The sequence below is a fragment of the Talpa occidentalis genome, unplaced genomic scaffold, assembly GCF_014898055.3.
Source record: "Talpa occidentalis isolate TD23 unplaced genomic scaffold, MPIMG_talOcc4v2.1 talOcc4.16, whole genome shotgun sequence".
In the NCBI taxonomy this organism is placed as follows: domain Eukaryota; kingdom Metazoa; phylum Chordata; class Mammalia; order Eulipotyphla; family Talpidae; genus Talpa; species Talpa occidentalis.
This window is the reverse complement of record NW_023601653.1, coordinates 3,299,079-3,316,648: the sequence shown is the minus strand read 5'-3', so window position 1 is coordinate 3,316,648 and position 17,570 is coordinate 3,299,079. Positions and strand designations below refer to the sequence as shown.

Here is a 17,570-nt window from a genome sequence, read left to right as displayed (position 1 = left end):
CGGGGCTTCGCCGGGGGCGGGGCTTTCGCGGCGGCGCGGCGCGGTCAGGGAAGCGAGCCGACCGCGGGTGGGGGCGGCCGCGGCGCCGCGCCGGGGAAACGTGCGCTCGGGGCGTGATGACGCAACGGGCGTTGATTGGCCAGAGAACTGGCGGCGCGCGTGCCGGCGCCCCGCGCCCTGTCTCGGCGGAAGTGTTCGCTGCACCCCAGGTCGGCGGGACGTGGCTGTCTGGTGTGTACGTTGCTGAGGCCCGGGGCCGCCTGTCCGGCTGCGTCCCCTCGGGCGCGCGCGTCCCCCTCCGCAGGGTGCGGGCCGAAGGGTCTAGTCGGCGTCTGGTCCCCGTCCCTTCCTCCCGGCGGAGGCGGCCCCCAGCCGTGGCCCCCTTGAGGCCGCGCTGGGCGTGGCGGGCTGAGGAGCTGGGGCAGCGTTTTGGGAGGAATGAGGACAGCTGGGCCCGCTGAAGGCCCGGGTGCCTGGGAGCGGGGATCCCTCACAGGGCAGATGGCGCGGAGGGGACCTCCAGGCTGGGCGTCCCCACCCGTACAGCGCAGTGGCCACCCCGGGTCACCATCGACCCTGAAGCAACCGTGGGAATAGCTAGGGCGAGGCTGCTGCTGGGCTGATCCCCTAAGCCCGTGTGCCTCTGCGCTACAGCTGTGGAGAACTCTGCAGGCAGCACAGTCCATCACCCACATTCCTCAGGAGTAACCCCAAGCGCAGAGGACAGAGCTCAAAGGGGCCTAGAAGTCAAAATCTTTGAGGTTTAAACTTGCTGATTTTAACTTTCTTTCACCTACTGAGCAGTAACCAACATGTCTGGGTGGGAGTCTTATTACAAAAACGAGGACGATGACGAAGAAGAAGAACAAGAGGAGGGCCTCGAAGCAGGTGGTGAGGAACTTTGACGTGTGTCTTTCAGTGTGAACTCTCCCTGCCTGTTTCTCTTTGAGCTCCAGCGAATCTTAACTACCTTTCTCCTTTGAGCTTTGTGAAGCCATCAAAGGCTCTTATTTAGGTCCTATCTAGTCTATGGGACATTTCTAGTCTTGAACTTCTGCAGGATACTGGTAAATTGGCAGCTATTGACTGCCCATATGTATCTCTGAACTTAGGTATGCTTTATCACCTTTCGTGGCCCAGGTAAGACTCTCCCTCAGGCAGGAAGGTAGGTTTATTCATTCTAGGAGGTTGGTTTAAAAATTCCTTCACCCAGTGCAGCCACTAGAGTAAACCTCAGCCACATAGTTGCAAGATTTCATTCCCTCACCATTGCCTCCAGGATTGGAAGTGTATGTTCAGGCAACACAGTAACAAATAAGACTGCATACTGGTCAATTTCAATTCTGGGTAGAAAATTTTTTAAATGTTTTCATTAAAATTGAGAAACATGGGCCTTCCCGGTGGTGCAGAAGGTTAAGTCTCAGCACATCATATGCCTTTTGTGAAAAACACATCACCCCGGGTGTAATTTTTTTAATCAAAAAAACTTTTTTTCTTACATTGTTATTTTATTTTTGTACAGTAGTTGATTTCTCTGCCTGTGTGTAGTCAATCTAGGATGTAGTCATGCCAGAAAAAATCTGAATCTGGTAAAGCCTCTCTAAGTTCTGACTAGGAAAGACTATGTTCATGTTCATCTAAAGAATGTAGCCAGGGCCTCCCCGTTGGCGCAGCGGTTGAGTGCTGGGTTGCGAGGCTGCCCGCAGCCTCTGCAGCGCCGGTTCGATCCCCAGCTGCTCCCCGGTCACCGGAGGAGGGTCCCACATGGCGTGCAGACCTCTCCTGCCACCCGCTGCTCCCCTCAGCAGTGTACCTCGGTTCTTCTGCCTGCTCTGCTCCCCGCTCTGGCTCTGGTGAATTCTGTCACCCTCCCGCGCTTCTGACTGTGCCCAGTGCTTGTATGTATCAATCAGTCAATCAATAAATTAAAAAATAAATAAATAAATAAATAAATAAAGAATGTAGCCAGCAAAATGCAGAAGCTGGGTAACTATATAACACATCTAGTTCCTCAACAGATAAATCACAAGAGGCAAAAAGACAGAAGGGATATCTCTCAATTTAGAGGCTTCAAAAACATTTTTTTTTTTTTTTAAATTTTTTTTTATAGAGGCATGTTTATTTATTTATTTGTTTGTTTGTTTGTTTTGTTCATACATGCACTGGGTATAGTCAGAAGCGCGGGAGGGTGAGAGAATTCACCAGAGCCAGAGCGGGGAGCAGAGCAGGCAGAAGGACCGAAGTACACTGCTGAGGGGAGCAGCGGGCGGCAGGAGAGGTCTGCGCGCCATGTGGGACCCTCCTCCGGGGGCCGGGGAGCAGCCGGGGATTGAACCGGCGTCGCAGAGGCTGCGGGCAGCTTCGCAACCCAGCGCTCAACCGCTGCACCACCGGGGAGGCCCCAAAAACATTTTTTAAGTCAAAGCTAGTGTTAGGAATGTTCACTTGGATGATAAACCTATAAAGACAAATAAGTGATTTCCAAAAGGCAGGATCCTGGTTCCTCTTCAGGGGAGTGTGAGGATGTCATTTCCAGGGAACATAAGGAGGACTTAGGTGGGGGATGCAGCAAGATTCGATTTCCTGATGTAGGTGGTGGTTTTAAGGATAATCATCTTATAATTCATTAGATTATACTTTTCTCTGTTTTAGGTGAATGATCAACATGACAAATATGACCAAAAAGGCAAAAAAAAAATTTTTTTTTTTTTTCCGCTGCAGGAGACTATAAATTCTCAGGAAGAGATAGCTTGATTTTTTTGGTTGATGCTTCAAGGGCTATGTTTGACTCTCAGGGTGAAAATGAATTGACTCCTTTTGACATGAGCATCCAGGTAAGACTACCTTTTTATCTAATTAAAAAGAACAAAGAGGGCCTCCCTGGTGGCGCAGGGGTTTACGTCTCTGCTATCAGGCTGTTGCCAACCATTGCGGAATGAGTTCGATCCCCAGTCAGGGACCTGACCCACATGGCATGGCAGACCTCTGCTGTCTCATCTGCTGCTCCCCTCAGCAGTGTATTTCAGTAGATCCACCTGTTCTGCTCCTCACTCTGTCCCTGGTGAATCCTCTTACTCCCTGTACCTCTGACCCTGTACCCCAGTTCTATTATGTATAAATAAATAAAATGAATCTTTAAAAAGAGGGCCTCCCTGGTGGCACAAGGGGTTAAGACACAACCTATGAAGTTTGCTGCAGCCACTGTAGCACGAGTTTGATTCCCGGCCAGAGAGCTACCCACATGGTGCAGCAGACCTCTCCTGCCTTGCCCGCTTCTCCCCTCAGCAGTGGATTTCAGTTGATTTGTCTGTTCTGTTCCCCACTCTGTCTCTGGTGAATCCTCTCACCCCCCCCCACAACTCTGGCCTGTACCCCAGTTCTTGTGTGTATAAATAAATAAATCTTTAAAAAAAAGAAAAAGAACAAACATCCCTCCCCCAAAAATATTAATACCACTTTAATAAATATGGACTCTGATAAGTATGTGTGTGAATGATAAGCAGTACCTGTAGTTGCAGCTGAAAAAGAGCAGCAGTGTTAGAGAATAAGCTCATTTTGTTCTTGGTGTGAACTTGAACCCTTGGTAAATACACTTTTCCCACCTTCTGTGTTAATTAACCCTGGCACTAGAAATATACTCTTCCTTCTATAGAGATGGGGGTGTCAAGGAGGAAAGGAAGTATCTGCAATTATGGTACGGAAGTAAGTCGTTTTTGCAGGTGATACTTTGAAGTTGGCTGAAAGAGAATTACAACAAAAAGGCAACCTAATTTTAAAATGAGCATGGGACTTGAATAGACATGTCTTTAAAGATATGCATATGGCCAACAAGCATATGCAGAGATGCTCAACACCTTTAGTCATTAGAGAAATGCAAATCAAGACCATAATGAGATACTACCTCACACCCACTAGGATGGCTTTAATTTATAAAATCAAGAGAAAGTTCGGTAGTAAGTCATTAAATATGAACTAAATATGAACTAAATTTTTATTTTTCCAGTGTATCCAGAACGTGTACACCAATAAGATCATAAGCAGTGATCGAGATCTCTTGGCAGTGGTGTTCTATGGTACCGAGAAGGACAAAAATTCTGTGAATTTCAAAAATATTTATGTCTTGCAGGAGTTGGACGTTCCAGGTCAGTAGTAATCTAAGATCAATTTCTTCCTTAGATTTGAAGGCCACCACCCTGAGCAAAGAGGGATGCTGGGAAGGCAGTGGGTGCCATCTTGGCTTAGGGGTTCAGGTGCACCTGAAGATAGGTCAGGTTCAGTTCCAGAACACCGCAGTAAAGCAAGCACCACATATAGTGAGCCACACACATGTTTTGGTTTCCCGGTACATATAAAAGTGATGATCACATTGCACTGAAATACTGCATTTAAGTGTGCAGTAGCATCACGTCTTAAAAAACAATGTACCCACCTTAATTAAATGTGATGTAGACTCGAAGTGAGCCACGCTGTTGGCAGAATAGCCCCGTAGACTTGTGTAGGCCTGCCACAGCACACACCTTCAACGCAGCATCTGCCGAGGTGCAGGAAAGCCCAGACATGGGACAAGTTGTGCCTGTGTGCTTTCTTGCACAGGGGGGTTCTTGCTGGAGTGGAGACTCTTGCTAGAAGGGATAAACAACCTCGGGGTGAGAAAGGGACGCGAGGCCCTCTGTTAGCCTGTTAGGGTGGCCAGCGACACTGTTCTGATCTCTGCCCATTTGACCCCCTTCCCTTCTCTGATAGGTGCTAAGCGAGTGCTAGAGCTTGACCAGTTTAAGGGGCAGCAGGGAAAAAAGCATTTCCAAAAGCTACTTGGCCATGGATCCGACTATTCACTGAGTGAGGTGCTGTGGGTCTGTGCCAACCTCTTTAGCAATGTCCAGTTCAAGATGAGCCACAAGCGGATCATGCTGTTCACCAACGAGGACGACCCCCACGGCAGTGACAGTGCCAAAGCCAGCCGGGCCAGGACCAAGGCCGGGGATCTCCGAGACACAGGTGGCATCCCTCCTGTTCTCTTAACTGGGCACTTAATTTTATTGCCTCTCTATAGCTGCCGTCAAGCATTCAGAGTAAAGTGAAAGAGTCTGATGAATCGGGTAGGGGTGGGGGGATATCTGGGTGATGTTCCCACTGAACGTGGCCACACCGTTAGCTGTCTGCAGACTTGACCAGGGGAAAATTCTCTTGACTTTCACGCCACCATGACTAGTGGTTATTTGATTGAGTTCTTAGAAGTCACTGTAGCAGTTAATTTCCTTAACCACTTTGTTCAAGTTCTGGAAATGTTAATAATCTGGTTCTTTTTTTTTCTTTTTTTGAGATTTATTTTTATTTTCATGCATACAAGAGCTGGAGTGTAGGCCGGAGGTGTGGGGGGTCAGAGGATTCATCAGAGACAGTGGGGAGCAGAACAGCTGGATCTGCTGAAATACACTGTTGAAGGGAGCATCAGGCAAGACAGGAGAGGTCTGCTGCGCCATGTGGGTAGCTCCCTGGCGGGGTCGAACTCGTATTGCAGTGGCTGCTGATAGCTTGATAGCACTGAGACTTTAACCCCTGTGCCACCAGGGAGGAGCTCAGTCTGGTTCTTTGGGAGCTTTTAAAAACATATTTGAGCTTAATTGAAAAAAAAAAAAAAAAAACAAACTTTTTTTTTTTTTTTTTTGCTGAAACTTGGTTCCCCTGCCTTTTGCCTTTGTATAGGTATCTGCCTTGACTTGATGCACCTGAAGAAAGATGGGGGCTTTGACATCTCCTTGTTCTACAGAGATATCATCAGCATGGCAGAGGATGAGGACCTTGGGGTTCACTTTGAGGAATCGGCCAGGCTGGAGGACCTGCTAAGGAAGGTTCGCTCTAAGGAGACCAGGAAGCGCGTGCTCTGCAGGTGCGGCTCGGCCTGGGTCAGGTGCCCACGAGACCCGTGACAAACGCATCAGCAATGCATTCCTTGGCCACTTAACTCTGGTTGGTGCTACTCCCTCTCTGGGCTTCTCTGCCAAATCTTGCTTTGTTTCAGGATCGCACAAGCTCCTTGCTTCTCTTGCTCTGCAAAGAGCTGGTGTGCTGTTTGCCCGCTTCTTTGGGTAGACAGCTGTGGGCTAACAAATCCTCAGGTGCACGCACCAGTTTATTTCTTCTCTGTAAATTGGTGATAACAGTAGTGCCTGCCTCATTAGGATATTATTGTGAGGATTAAATGAGAAGCCCTTCGAAGACTAATACAGAGCAACAACATGCTTGGAGAGCAATAGGAACCGGGTTGTTAGATCGTGTTTAGAGAGCTGTAACAGTGGAACCCTAGGGCTCCTCGTCGCTTCTACCTGAAGATCCCCAGGCTTCCACTTTACATGAGTTTCCTCAATAAAAGGACTATGACCATTGGTCATTTTGAGCAGTTTCCAAGTTTACTGATTTTTCTGCTAGAAAATCCATGAAATCAAGGGACCCTGGTACCAGTTCATGGCTGTGGTTGTAGCTTTGTCACTGTTCTCCTTTCCCCTTAGCAACTGCTTCTCCTCAGGCAAGTTCCCTGTCCCCTCTCCTTCGCCTCCTCCTGCAAGTGATGGGATGTTGGGAAGCTCTTGCATATATGTGTGGGGGGGGTGCAATGGCAGGGAGGATAGAAGAGCAACTCAATGTTAGATTGGCTGGGTTTCCAGTCCTGGCCCCTCTGCTGTGTGACCTGGGCCAAGTCCTGCAACTTCTCTGAGCTCAGTAAAATAGGAGCAGCAAAGGTGCTTCCATATTGGACTGCGGTGATGATTAAGTGGGAAGACGCAGGCACAACGCCCAGCATGGTGTGGTTACTTAATACGCTTCGCCTTTTCTTACTATTTTGTGGGCGGGTTGTTCAAAGAGTCATAGCAAGGATATTTGACATCAATAATAAAACTGAAGCTGTTTGAGAACTCAGTGCCCAAGGCCTAGAAGATTATCAAACTTGTTCTTGCTATAACCAAGTAATAACATTATTTTATTGCACCATTACTATGTGCCAGGCATTGTCTGAGTTTTTTTGTTAGCGTACTAATGAATTCATAATCTTCATGACAACCCTTTAAGGTAGGTTGTCATCTACTAGTGCCATTTATTAACCTGAAACCATTTCAGATGAAGTGAAACATATCCAACAGCTTGTTTTGAGATTGACATAAATATTGTGGAGCAATAATGTGTCGTAACGGCAAAGTGCATGACTTCTGAATCAGACTTTCCTAGTTATTGGATGTCTGCTTGGACAAGGTAGCTACCATCTCTGAGTCTCAGTGTTTGCATCTATACAGAGGACAATAATAAGGTTCTGTGGCAGGTGCCTGAAATGGACTTTGACTGGTTTCCTCATATTCAAACAAAATCCTGAGAAGCGCGGATAGTATGGGAAGTGGTGGCTCCAGGATCGGGGTTCCAAGGACTCATGATAGTAGAAGGCGTCACCTCAGTCATATTCTTCTCTGGTCATTGCTTTAGACCTCGCCTCTCAGAGCATGGGCCTGAGCCTGCGTCAGTTGGTCCCACTTGGCTAGGGGAGGCCATAGCACCTTAATATTCCCCCAAAACCTCAGTGTGGTAGGGTGTTTCCCAAAGAAAAATTGGGATTTCATTATTAAAAGCAAGGGAAGGATACTAGACAAGCAGAAATAGCAGCTGCTGCACACAAGACCCGTTGTTAGGGTGACCAATGGGGCAGGGTGGAGAGTAATCAGTGGGGCAGTTGGTGTGGGGCTAGGCCCAGTGAAAACACCCACCGTCTTCTTTGTTACGGCACATTCTTTATCATTTTAAGTATTCAGCAGTACATTCACAAACTCATTTTGGGAGCCAGCCTCTGACATGATGTTATAGCAAACGCCATATGTAGTTAAAATGCGTGAGAATTACATCCTAAGGGCTTGTTTGGGATAGTTGTAGAAAATAAAAGAAATGAAGGCTTGGGGGCCATGAGGGAATTTTAGATAGGAAAGTATGATCTTTAAGTCTTTTTATTATGATTTTTTATTTTTCTCTCTCTCAGGTTGAAGCTGAAGCTCAACAAAGACATAGCACTCACTGTTGGCATTTACAACATGGTCCAGAAAGCTTTCAGACCTCCTCCAGTGAAGCTGTATCGGGAGACAAATGAACCAGTGAAAACCAAGACTCGAACGTTTAATGTAAATACAGGCAGTTTGCTTCTGCCCAGTGACACCAAGAGGTCCCAGGTGGGTCGGCCTTCTCTCTGAATTTCGCCCCGTTGAAGAGCTAACCGGGCAGGAGACGGGGACCAGCCTCGTGATTTAAGGAGCTTGCGCGTGCACAGCTTTCTAGACAAGCTGGTAAAACAGAAAGTTGCTGCTCCTTGGAATCAGACCAGTGATACCTGGAGAGCTAGGCTGGTAGAGCAGATGTTGGTGAAAACCAGCCTTGGGTCACTGAGCAAGTGCTGCTGGGAGTCTTCGCAGGCATCCCCCTTGATGGGAAGATACTTTGATGTCAGGTGGGGAGCAGGGAGCAGGGAAGGTGTGGTAGGGGTGAAGTGCACCCTTTTTTTTTTTTTTTGTGGGACCCTCGCCGGGGAACGAACCGGCGCTGCAGAGGCTGCGGGCAGCCTGGCAGCCCAGCGCTCAACCGCTGCACCACCAGGGGAGGCCCTTTTTTGGTTTGTTTTTAAGGAAAGAATTTTTAGGCCACTCCAACCAATTGTTTCCTGTGTTTTGAAATGATCCAGATCTGCCTTTCTTCACTGAAGGCGCAGAGACATCCAGTGCAGTCTCCCCTCGTCCTCTCAGCATTGCTCCCTCTGGAAGGGTCTGAATATCTAGAATTAAAATCCCATGAGTCATCCTTTCAAATTATGTAAAATGTGGGAGAGATTTTTGCTCAAGTTCAGGACCTAGAAGTATCAGCTAAGTGACTAAAATTAAGATATTAGTATTTTGATTCCGCCGGATGACATGGTTTTGGAATGCCAATTTCAAGCCAGGGTCTTGCCCTACTTTCCCAAGGAGAAAACCAGAAATTTCCTTTACCATTTTGGAAGCAGCTAGTTTTCCATCTTGGCTATTCACAGGCAGACCCTCCTCTATTCACTGAAGATTTTTCTTGACCTTTTGTCCCTAAAAGGGTTTTGTTTTTGTTCATAAAACTCAAATTTGACTTAACTGAGTTCTGTTACTAAATTGCATATCTAAGATCAAAACGTAAACATTCACCTTTGGAAGTAATGAGTATGCCTGGGCATATCTGCCTCCCACTCTGACCCAGCTGGGCACCTGTCATAAAGAGGTGTGGTTGGAGCACCCCGAGTCAGTGCTGACGCTGAGTGCTCGGTGTGTTAAGTGAGGGAGGGCGGTGGTGCAGCGGTTGAACGCTGGGTTGCGAGGCTGCCCGCGGCCTCTGCAGCGCTGGTTCGATCCCCGGCTGCTCCCCGGCCTCCAGAGGAGGGTCCCGCATGGCGCGCAGACCTCTCCTGCCGCCCGCTGCTCCCCTCAGCAGTGTACTTCGGTCCTTCTGTCTGCTCTGCTCCCGCTCTGGCTCTGGTGAGTTCTCTCGCCCTCCCGCGCTTCTGACTGTACCCAGTGCATGTATAAATGAACAAACAAACAAACAAATAAATAAATAAAAACATGCCTCTATTAAAAAAAAAGTATATTAAAAAAAAATAAAAAGTGAGGGAGGGACTCACACTCGAAGAGCAGGGCACCAGCCAGACCCGGCTTACAGTCCCTTTCCACTGTCCCCTTGGAACAGGTGACCAACCAGATGAACCTCAGTTTATTTGTAAAACAGTTTTTAACCTCAACCTGGGAGGGTTGTTACCAAATATAGATCCGGTGACAGATGTGACAGATGTGACTTGCCTGCCAGGCTCTTGGGAAGTGCTCCCTCCAGTGGTAGGGGAGACCCCTGCTGGGCCTGCTCGGGAGAACTTGCTGGTGTCTTGTGGCAACTTGCACTGCATCTCCATGGAACCTCTACACCTCACTCCTGTCCTCCTGTCCTCCTACTTTAGATCTATGGGAACCGGCAGATTGTGCTTGAGAAAGAAGAAACAGAACAGCTGAGACGGTTTTACGAACCAGGTTTGCTTCTCATCGGGTTCAAGCCCTTGGTAATGCTGAAGCAGCACCAATACCTGAGGCCCTCCCTGTTTGTGTACCCCGAGGAGTCCCAGGTGAATGGTAAGTGGTGGAGCCCAGCGGGTGAGCTGGGGAGACTGACGGTGGTCCCCCTGAGCAGTCTCCTCATGCTGGAAACCGCAGGGCAGGCTTTAACGGGGTCTTTTAAAAGTCTTCCATGGGCAAATCCATTTTGGAAATGTGGGGCTAAACAAATGACAGATTTTTTGGGGGCCTCTGATATGCTTGTGTGCTTTGCTGATACCCAGGAGGGGCAATGATTAGCATTTTAGAAACCTACGGCTTCAGAGAGTTGGAAATAAAAACAAAAGGATCAGCCTCTTCCCTCGTGTTGATAGTAGTGCCTGCGCCGCCCGCCTTCCTCCGAGCCTCTGTGGCCAGGCCCGCCGCCCCATGTGACCTGACTGGTTTTCATGAACAACTAGGGCGTCTGTCCTTAATCTAATGTCAGTAAGAGGGAGCTGACATTAACCGTCCACACTCAAAAGTGGAGTGTTTGAGGTGTCCAGGCTTCTGCCTCTAGAAGATGCCTTTGCTGCCCCCTTTTCCCCTCAGCTTTGGGCCCATCACCCCTTATCTTTTGGAGCATCATAACCCTCCAGAGGCATAAAAGAAAGTGGATGCCAAGTTGTGGGCTGGTCACGGGCTCAGAGGGAAGAGGAGGGGGCGCCTCTGGAGTACACTCGGTGACGGTTGCTTTCCAGGGAGCTCGACCCTGTTCAGTGCTCTGCTCACCAAGTGTCTGGAGAAGGAAGTCGTGGCACTGTGCAGATACACCCCCCGCCAGAATGTCCCCCCTCATTTTGTGGCCTTGATGCCACAGGAAGAGGAGCTGGATGACCAGAAAGTTCAGGTGACTCCCCCAGGTAAGTGGAAGAGATTTTCCACGCTTCTCAACCTTTCTCGGGCTTCAGAATCACTCCTGGGGTCCCAGCTCAGACCTGGGAGCCAGAGCCCCTGGGAACAGGGCCTGGGAAATGCGTTTTTAAGGTCTGCAGTGAGTTTGGTGCACAGGTAGGGAAGGCTGCAAATGTGGTCATGCAGTGCACCCCCGCACACCGGGGGTGGCCCGACCACACGGGCCTGCGTGCACATCACTGACACAGTCACGAGACCTCACTGCTGGCACCGCCCCTTGTCAGAAGCCATTTTGGCACCCTGGCAGCATTGGGTGTGTGGTTTACCTGTGCTAAAGCAGCGAGGCACAGTGCGAAGACCAGGGTTCCATGGTCAGATACGATAGTCTTACATGTTGGGAAGCGGCTTTTCTTTGCATCAGGCCACCTCTGCCACTTGTTACCTGGCCAACTTGGGCAGATAATTTACACTTTCTGTTTTTGTTCCTTATCTGCAAAGAGAATTCTGGAATACCTTTTTCTCAAGGTGGTTTCACATTTGAAATCTGTTAGTAAGTGTATTAGCACAAAGTAGCCAGCAGGTGGCAGTCTTCCCTCTCATTTAGCCTCGCTGATGCCCATGAACTTGAGAAAGAAACTCTTCCGGCATGAGACATTTCTAGCCCTGACCATCAGAATTCTTGGGAGTAACTTTGCATGTTGGTTTTCCAGCTCTTGTCTCTCAGCTCCAGTTCCACCCTTTCACTCTGTGCTGCTGAAGCTGAGACTCTCCTTTGCTTGCTGGCCTTGGGTGAAGCTCTGTCAATAGTAGGTGCTACAGGGAGATATTAGGGCAGGGGAGAGCGAAGGGGCTCACTCCTTCCTTGTGGTCAGTGCAGTCAGTGTGCCAGGAAGGGCCCTTCACCTGGCGGCAGCAGCTGGTTCCAGTCCAGATTTTTCATTTCTGTAGAACCAGCCAGTAACCGGAACAAGATCAACTTGACAACCCTCTCCTCTTCCCATCTAGCGCGCGTGCGGTAAAGGGAGGGAACAGGACGCAGACTGACACTCAGAGGAGGACTAGATGGAGCTGAGACTTAGCCTGCTAAGAAGGGGGCATAGTCCAGCTGGCTCTGGACAGAATGGTACGGCCAGCTGCTGCTGCTGCCCAGAAGGAGCCTTTGCCAGGCAGCACCAACAGGGCATCTGCCTTCCCTACTCCCTCTGGACGCTCCATGCAGCATCCAGCAGGAATCAGCTGATAAGGAGAAATGGGACTTGTGGGGCCCCAGCCCCAGCTTCAGAGGAGATAGAAGGGTGGAGTTGGAGCTGAGCGACGTTTGACAACTCAGTAACTGAAACCTTTTGTTAGGTCAAGTCTCAGAAAACTCACCTCCCTTCTCCAGGCTTCCAGCTTGTCTTCCTACCCTATGCCGACGATAAACGGAAGGTGCCCTTTACTGAAAAAGTCCTTGCAAACCCGGAGCAGGTAGACAAGATGAAGGCCATTGTTCAGAAGCTCCGCTTCAAGTACCGGTAAGTGGAGGGTCCAGTTTAAGCTTTTCTTCTGGAACTGCCTCCTGAGTTGAAAGTCTTACTGGAAATTCCAGTTGTGCATAGAGCAAGAGAACATGATTTTATTCTTTCCACTTAGCTGATAGGAGCTGGCCTTTTCAGAGCCAGAGAGTCTTCCATATCAAAGACTCTGGAATGGTGCTGAACGCTCACAGCTGCTCAACTTGTGCTTAGAGAGCCAGAGCTGCTCATTGGGCAGGTTCTTGGAAGCAGCAGCAAGAAGACTGCTAGCTGGCCTTCTCCACGGTTGCTGTCTCTCCCACAGTGAGTGGGAGTTAGTGTGTGAATTGTGGGGGGATTAAAAGGCTGATCATCTGGTTCTCATCTGCCCCTCCCACATGCACTTGGGCCCTCTCAGAACCCACACGATGTGACCCCAGGTGTAATTTTCTTCCGCTTTCCCTCCGTTGTCTCTGGGCTCCTTCCCTGCCTTTGCCTACCTCTGGGCAAAGTAATACTAGCCCCCTCCAAATGTCGCCTGCTCGTGATGTCCTTTATTGGGCAAAGGGAAGCATTATTAAGAGTCTCCCGTGTGCCAGCACTGCTCTAGATACAACTCTAACCTTGTCTGAAAAGCTGGGTCTTATGCCCCCTATGGGGGAAGAAGAGGCTTGGGAGAGTGAGGCAGCCTTGCGGACCTCCCCCGCCGGAAGTAGGCCTTGCCGGCCCTGCGGTCTCTGCTCGCGTGCTGCGGCTGCTGCGCGGCCTCCTCATCTCCCCTCCGCCACCGTCTGGCCTCATCTTTTCTCTGGACTCTGGCCTGCCGCCTCCATTCCTCTCTCTGCCCATGGCTGCCGGGGACAGACCCAGGGGCAGGCCGCGTTTGCTTTTAAATCAGCTCTTGGCTCTCTAGCATCAGAGGATAGATTGAAAACTGGAGAGTCGATTCCAGCAAGAGACCAGTTTCCCAGTTCTTGTCTTGGAGTGTTTTTTCACGGCTGGCCTTGGACCTGTGCTTCCTGAGTTGGGCTTAATTTTTTTTATTTTATGAAAAAATGTTCATGTTTTTATTTCTTAGCGTATGCATGTGGTTGTTACTGTCTTACCAGAAGCGACAGCTTTGAGAACCCAGTACTGCAGCAGCACTTCAGGAACCTGGAGGCCTTGGCTTTGGATTTGATGGAGCCCGAACAGGCGGAAGACCTGACCTGTAAGCAGGCGCTGGCTCGGCTGAGACGGTCTTTTCATGGGAGGCTTTTTGGTCCATTCCACTCTGGACCAGTAATGTGGGTACATTTCCTAGCCTGCTTAAAAGGCTTACTCTCACTGTCCAGACTCTCCGCGAGATTTCTAGCCCAGTTTAGTGCCCCAGTTGGGAATGGTTCCGTGGTGAGAGGAGGAGCGAGGCTTCTGAGACCTGCCTCCGAACTAGGCCACCCCCGGACTACATGTCGGTCAAGGTCAACGAACAATCTCTGCCGTTTGCTGAGTGCTCGCAGTGTGCCTGCCCCTGCCGCCCCGCGTCCACTCGCTTCGTCCCCACAACTGGGCAGGCATCCTCGTTTCAGCTCGGGAGGGCGTGACTTGCCCAAAGCACAGGTGTAACTGGTGGGTCTAGACTTAGAACCTGTGAGTGGCCCAGAGCCCTTGCCTTGAGCCTCTCCAGACTGGGCTGTGCCTGAGAACCCCCCACTGGTGACCTCCGCCCCCCCCCCCCCCGTGGTGACGCACTCTGCCCCCGCACGAGGCCCTGCCCTAGTCTCTTCCGAAGCTGGTTCTCAGTGCTCCCACGTCCCAGCTATTGGACCTTGGGCAAGACATTTAACCTCTCTGCTTTTCTCCGTAAAGCTGGAATCAGGTTTAAGTTCCTTAGATTGAAAACTCTAAAGCATATAGGAGAGGACCTTCTGGCAGAAGTACTCATCCCCTGTAGCTCCAAAGGTGTGGGGTACACGTTAGGCAGACTTTGGGGGATGCTTTCGGGCCAGGTCCATTGCCTTCTTGGGGACCCTTCCTCCAGGGTTAGGTGCTTCTCCTGGTCCTTGCAGAGCTGTAATCGGACAGGAAACCCAGACTTACAACCCACCAAGCCACTCTTCTTGTGTTTGGATTTTCTAGTACCCAAAGTTGAGGCCATGGATAAAAGACTGGGCTCCCTGGTGAAAGAGTTCAAGGAACTTGTCTATCCACCAGGTTACGACCCCGAGGGCAAGGTTGCCAAGCGGAAACAAGGTGAGGAGTGGGTGCGTATATCCTGTGGGTTATTTTTTAAATTGTCTTTAGGGTCCAAACACAGAAGACAATTTCTCTTCAGAAGTTTCTATACATACCTACATGCTTACTTATACAAACATACATATTTCAGCACAAAAAACTAGTTCTTTTTCGAGTTTGCTATTTTGTTACTTAGCAGTGTTTGTTGGACAGTTACTTATATCCACAATTACATAACTGCCTCATCTAAAAACAATTTTTTTTTTTTAAAGGTCTAGTAACTTTTTTTTTTTAACTTTTTTTTTATAGGTTTTTTTTTTTTTTTAATAGAGGCATGTTTTATTTATTTGTTTGTTTGTTTGTTTATACAAGCACTGGGTACAGTCAGAAGCGCGGGAGGGTGAGAGAATTCACCAGAGCAGGGAGCAGAGCAGGCAGAAGGACCGAAGTACACTGCTGAGGGGAGCAGCGGGCGGCAGGAGAGGTCTGCGCGCCATGTGGGACCCTCGCCCGGTGGCCGGGGATCGAACCGGTGCTGCAGAGGTTGTGGGCAGCTTCGCAACCCAGCGCTCAACCGCTGCGCCACCTGGGAGGCCCTAAAAATTTTTTTGTTGAAGTAACATTGCATCATAACATTACCCACCTCATTTTATTTATTTTTAAAGATTTATTTATTTATGCATACAAGAACTGGGGTACAGGCCAGAGGTGTGGAGGGTGAGAGGATTCACCAGAGACAGAGTGGGGAACACAACAGGCACATTGACTGAAATACACTGCTGAGGGGAGCAGCGGGCTAGGCAGGAGAGATCTGCTGCGCCATGTGGGTAGCTCCCTGGCCAGCCGGGGATGGAACTCGTGCTGCAGAGGCTGCGGAGAGCTTCATAGGTTGCGTCTTAACCCCTTATGCCACCAGGGAGACCCCCCACCTCATTTTTTAAGATTAAGGCAATGGATAGAGGGACCCAGTGCATCCAGCCAGAGTGTCAGTGCCAGTGCCACGTGCCTCAGAGAAAGTGGTACCCTGGCTAAGAAGGGGTGGGTATGCTTCCCTACACTCTCACCGGCCCTGGACTTCATATACTTAAAAAAAGTTCCCAGATGGTGTCACTTACATGTGGAATATAGAGAAACAAAGCAGAGGGTCAGATCAAAGCAAACCAGCAACAAGCCCTGACATCTCTCTACAAAACTGAGGCAACCAGGAGGGGAGAGTGGCAGCGAGGGTCCTTTGAAACATGGAGAAGGATTGTTAGGGCTTTGGTGACGGGTGTGGTGTGAAAACGTACATTTGTACAGGTTTGAACCTATGATCCCTAAAAGAAATGCAGTGACGTAAACCAACCTCACCTCAATGAACAATTGGGAAAAAATTTTTTCACAAAAAAAAGTTTTCCCAAAAGAGGGAAAACTATGCTGTTTGATTTGTAATTGTCTCTCATGAGTAAAATATAATTTATTGGATTTCTTTTTTCCTGTGAACTTCTGGTTAGTGCCTGTTGGGCAGCCATCCCACGCCGGGCAGGTTCATTGTTGATTCGAGCAGATGAAAGGAGAACTTGGCGCTTTCGCTGTATCTAGCACGTCTTTAATGCTGAATCGGGGGACTGGGCCCACAAGCCAGCAGCAACTAAGCCCCCAGGAATTTCCCTTTTATTTTATTTTTTTTAAAGATTTACTTACACAGTAATCGGGGTGCAGGCCAGAGGCACTGGAGGGTGAGAGGATTCACCAGAGACAGAGTGGGGAGCAGAGCAGGCAGATCGACTGAAATACACTGCTGAGGGGAGCAGCAGGCGAGCCAGGGGAGGTCTGCTGCGCCATGTGGGTTGCTTCCTGGCCAGCCAGGAATCGAATCCATGCTGCAGAGGCTGTGGACAGCTTCATAGCTTGCATCTTAACCCCTTGCGCCTCGGGGAGGCCCGAGTGGGTCTTTTCTTACCCCTAAACCCGATACTCCCTTTACCGTGACCGTGACATTTGTCTGGACAGCATGTTGGGGTCTCTCACCCCACTTCTGGTTTAGGTCATAACCCTTTTGGCTGAATCTGGTTAAGACAGACTGAATTTGGGCCTGAAATTCTTTGAAGATCTGTGAGCCGCCGGTGCAGTGGGGGTTGGGGGGCAGGCGATGCTGTGCTTTCTCCCCTTCCAGTCCTGAGCGCCGCCTCAGTCTCCTGAGCCCTGGCACAGAGCGTCACCTGTGCACGGCCCAGGGATTTAGTGTTCGCCCACTCGGCCTGCACGTTTCACCACTGTGTGGGGTGCTCTGGAATTGCTTTCTGAAGTGAGGAAGAACTTGCTCACCCAGAGTGAGGGGAGTGCTCACATTGCTCCGACCCCTCCCGAGAGTGCTACGTTCTGCGTTTTATGCTTCAGGGAAGCGGCCTTGCCTAGACACCTGCCTACCTGGGCAGTGTGGGAGGCAGCCCAGATGGATAGAAAATGGCTCACCACAGCCCGGGCCACCTGAGGGCCCTTGCACCCCTGGGAGCATTTCCCTCACACCCTCTGGGTCTTGTTTTTCCCAGACAGTGAAAGTCCTGGAAGCAAAAAGCCCAAGGTGGAGTTATCTGAAGAGGAGCTGAAGGCCCACGTCAACAAGGGCACCCTGGGCAAGCTCACCGTGCCCATGCTGAAGGAAGCCTGCAGGACATTCGGGCTGAAGGGCGGGCTGAAGAAGCAGGAGCTGCTGGACATGCTCACCAAGCACCTCCAAGACTGACCGGAGACCCCATGGCTGGCCACCTGGTTTGGTTCTCCAGCAGTTAAAAAACGTCGCTCACGCACTTGACAGAAGCCAAGGACGTGCCCCCCATCCCCTTTGCTGTGCTTTCCTCTGCTGTCTGAATAAAGAGCTCTAATTTTGTCCTGTGTACTGCTT

At 49.8% G+C, this 17,570-nt stretch overlaps 1 protein-coding gene across 4 annotated transcripts in view; it reads left to right on the top strand.

Annotated features, from left to right (window-relative positions):
• XRCC6 (X-ray repair cross complementing 6) overlaps positions 1-17,570 on the top strand; it is a 17,700-nt gene extending 130 nt beyond the window's left edge. Inside the window, exons 1-13 of one of the 4 annotated variants that reach the window (XM_037513462.2) lie at positions 154-231; positions 805-891; positions 2,722-2,834; positions 4,004-4,142; positions 4,744-4,998; positions 5,707-5,890; positions 8,018-8,204; positions 9,995-10,163; positions 10,826-10,987; positions 12,364-12,493; positions 13,582-13,682; positions 14,591-14,704; positions 17,218-17,570. In XM_037513462.2, the coding sequence (XP_037369359.1) occupies positions 813-891; positions 2,722-2,834; positions 4,004-4,142; positions 4,744-4,998; positions 5,707-5,890; positions 8,018-8,204; positions 9,995-10,163; positions 10,826-10,987; positions 12,364-12,493; positions 13,582-13,682; positions 14,591-14,704; positions 17,218-17,411 (1,827 nt within the window). In that variant the 5' untranslated portion in view covers positions 154-231; positions 805-812 and the 3' untranslated portion in view covers positions 17,412-17,570. Of the gene's footprint in view, positions 1-153; positions 236-804; positions 892-2,721; positions 2,835-4,003; positions 4,143-4,743; positions 4,999-5,706; positions 5,891-8,017; positions 8,205-9,994; positions 10,164-10,825; positions 10,988-12,363; positions 12,494-13,581; positions 13,683-14,590; positions 14,705-17,217 lie in introns of those variants that run through there. The other 3 variants (XM_037513464.2, XM_037513463.2, XM_054696009.1) reach the window with 3 other exon arrangements.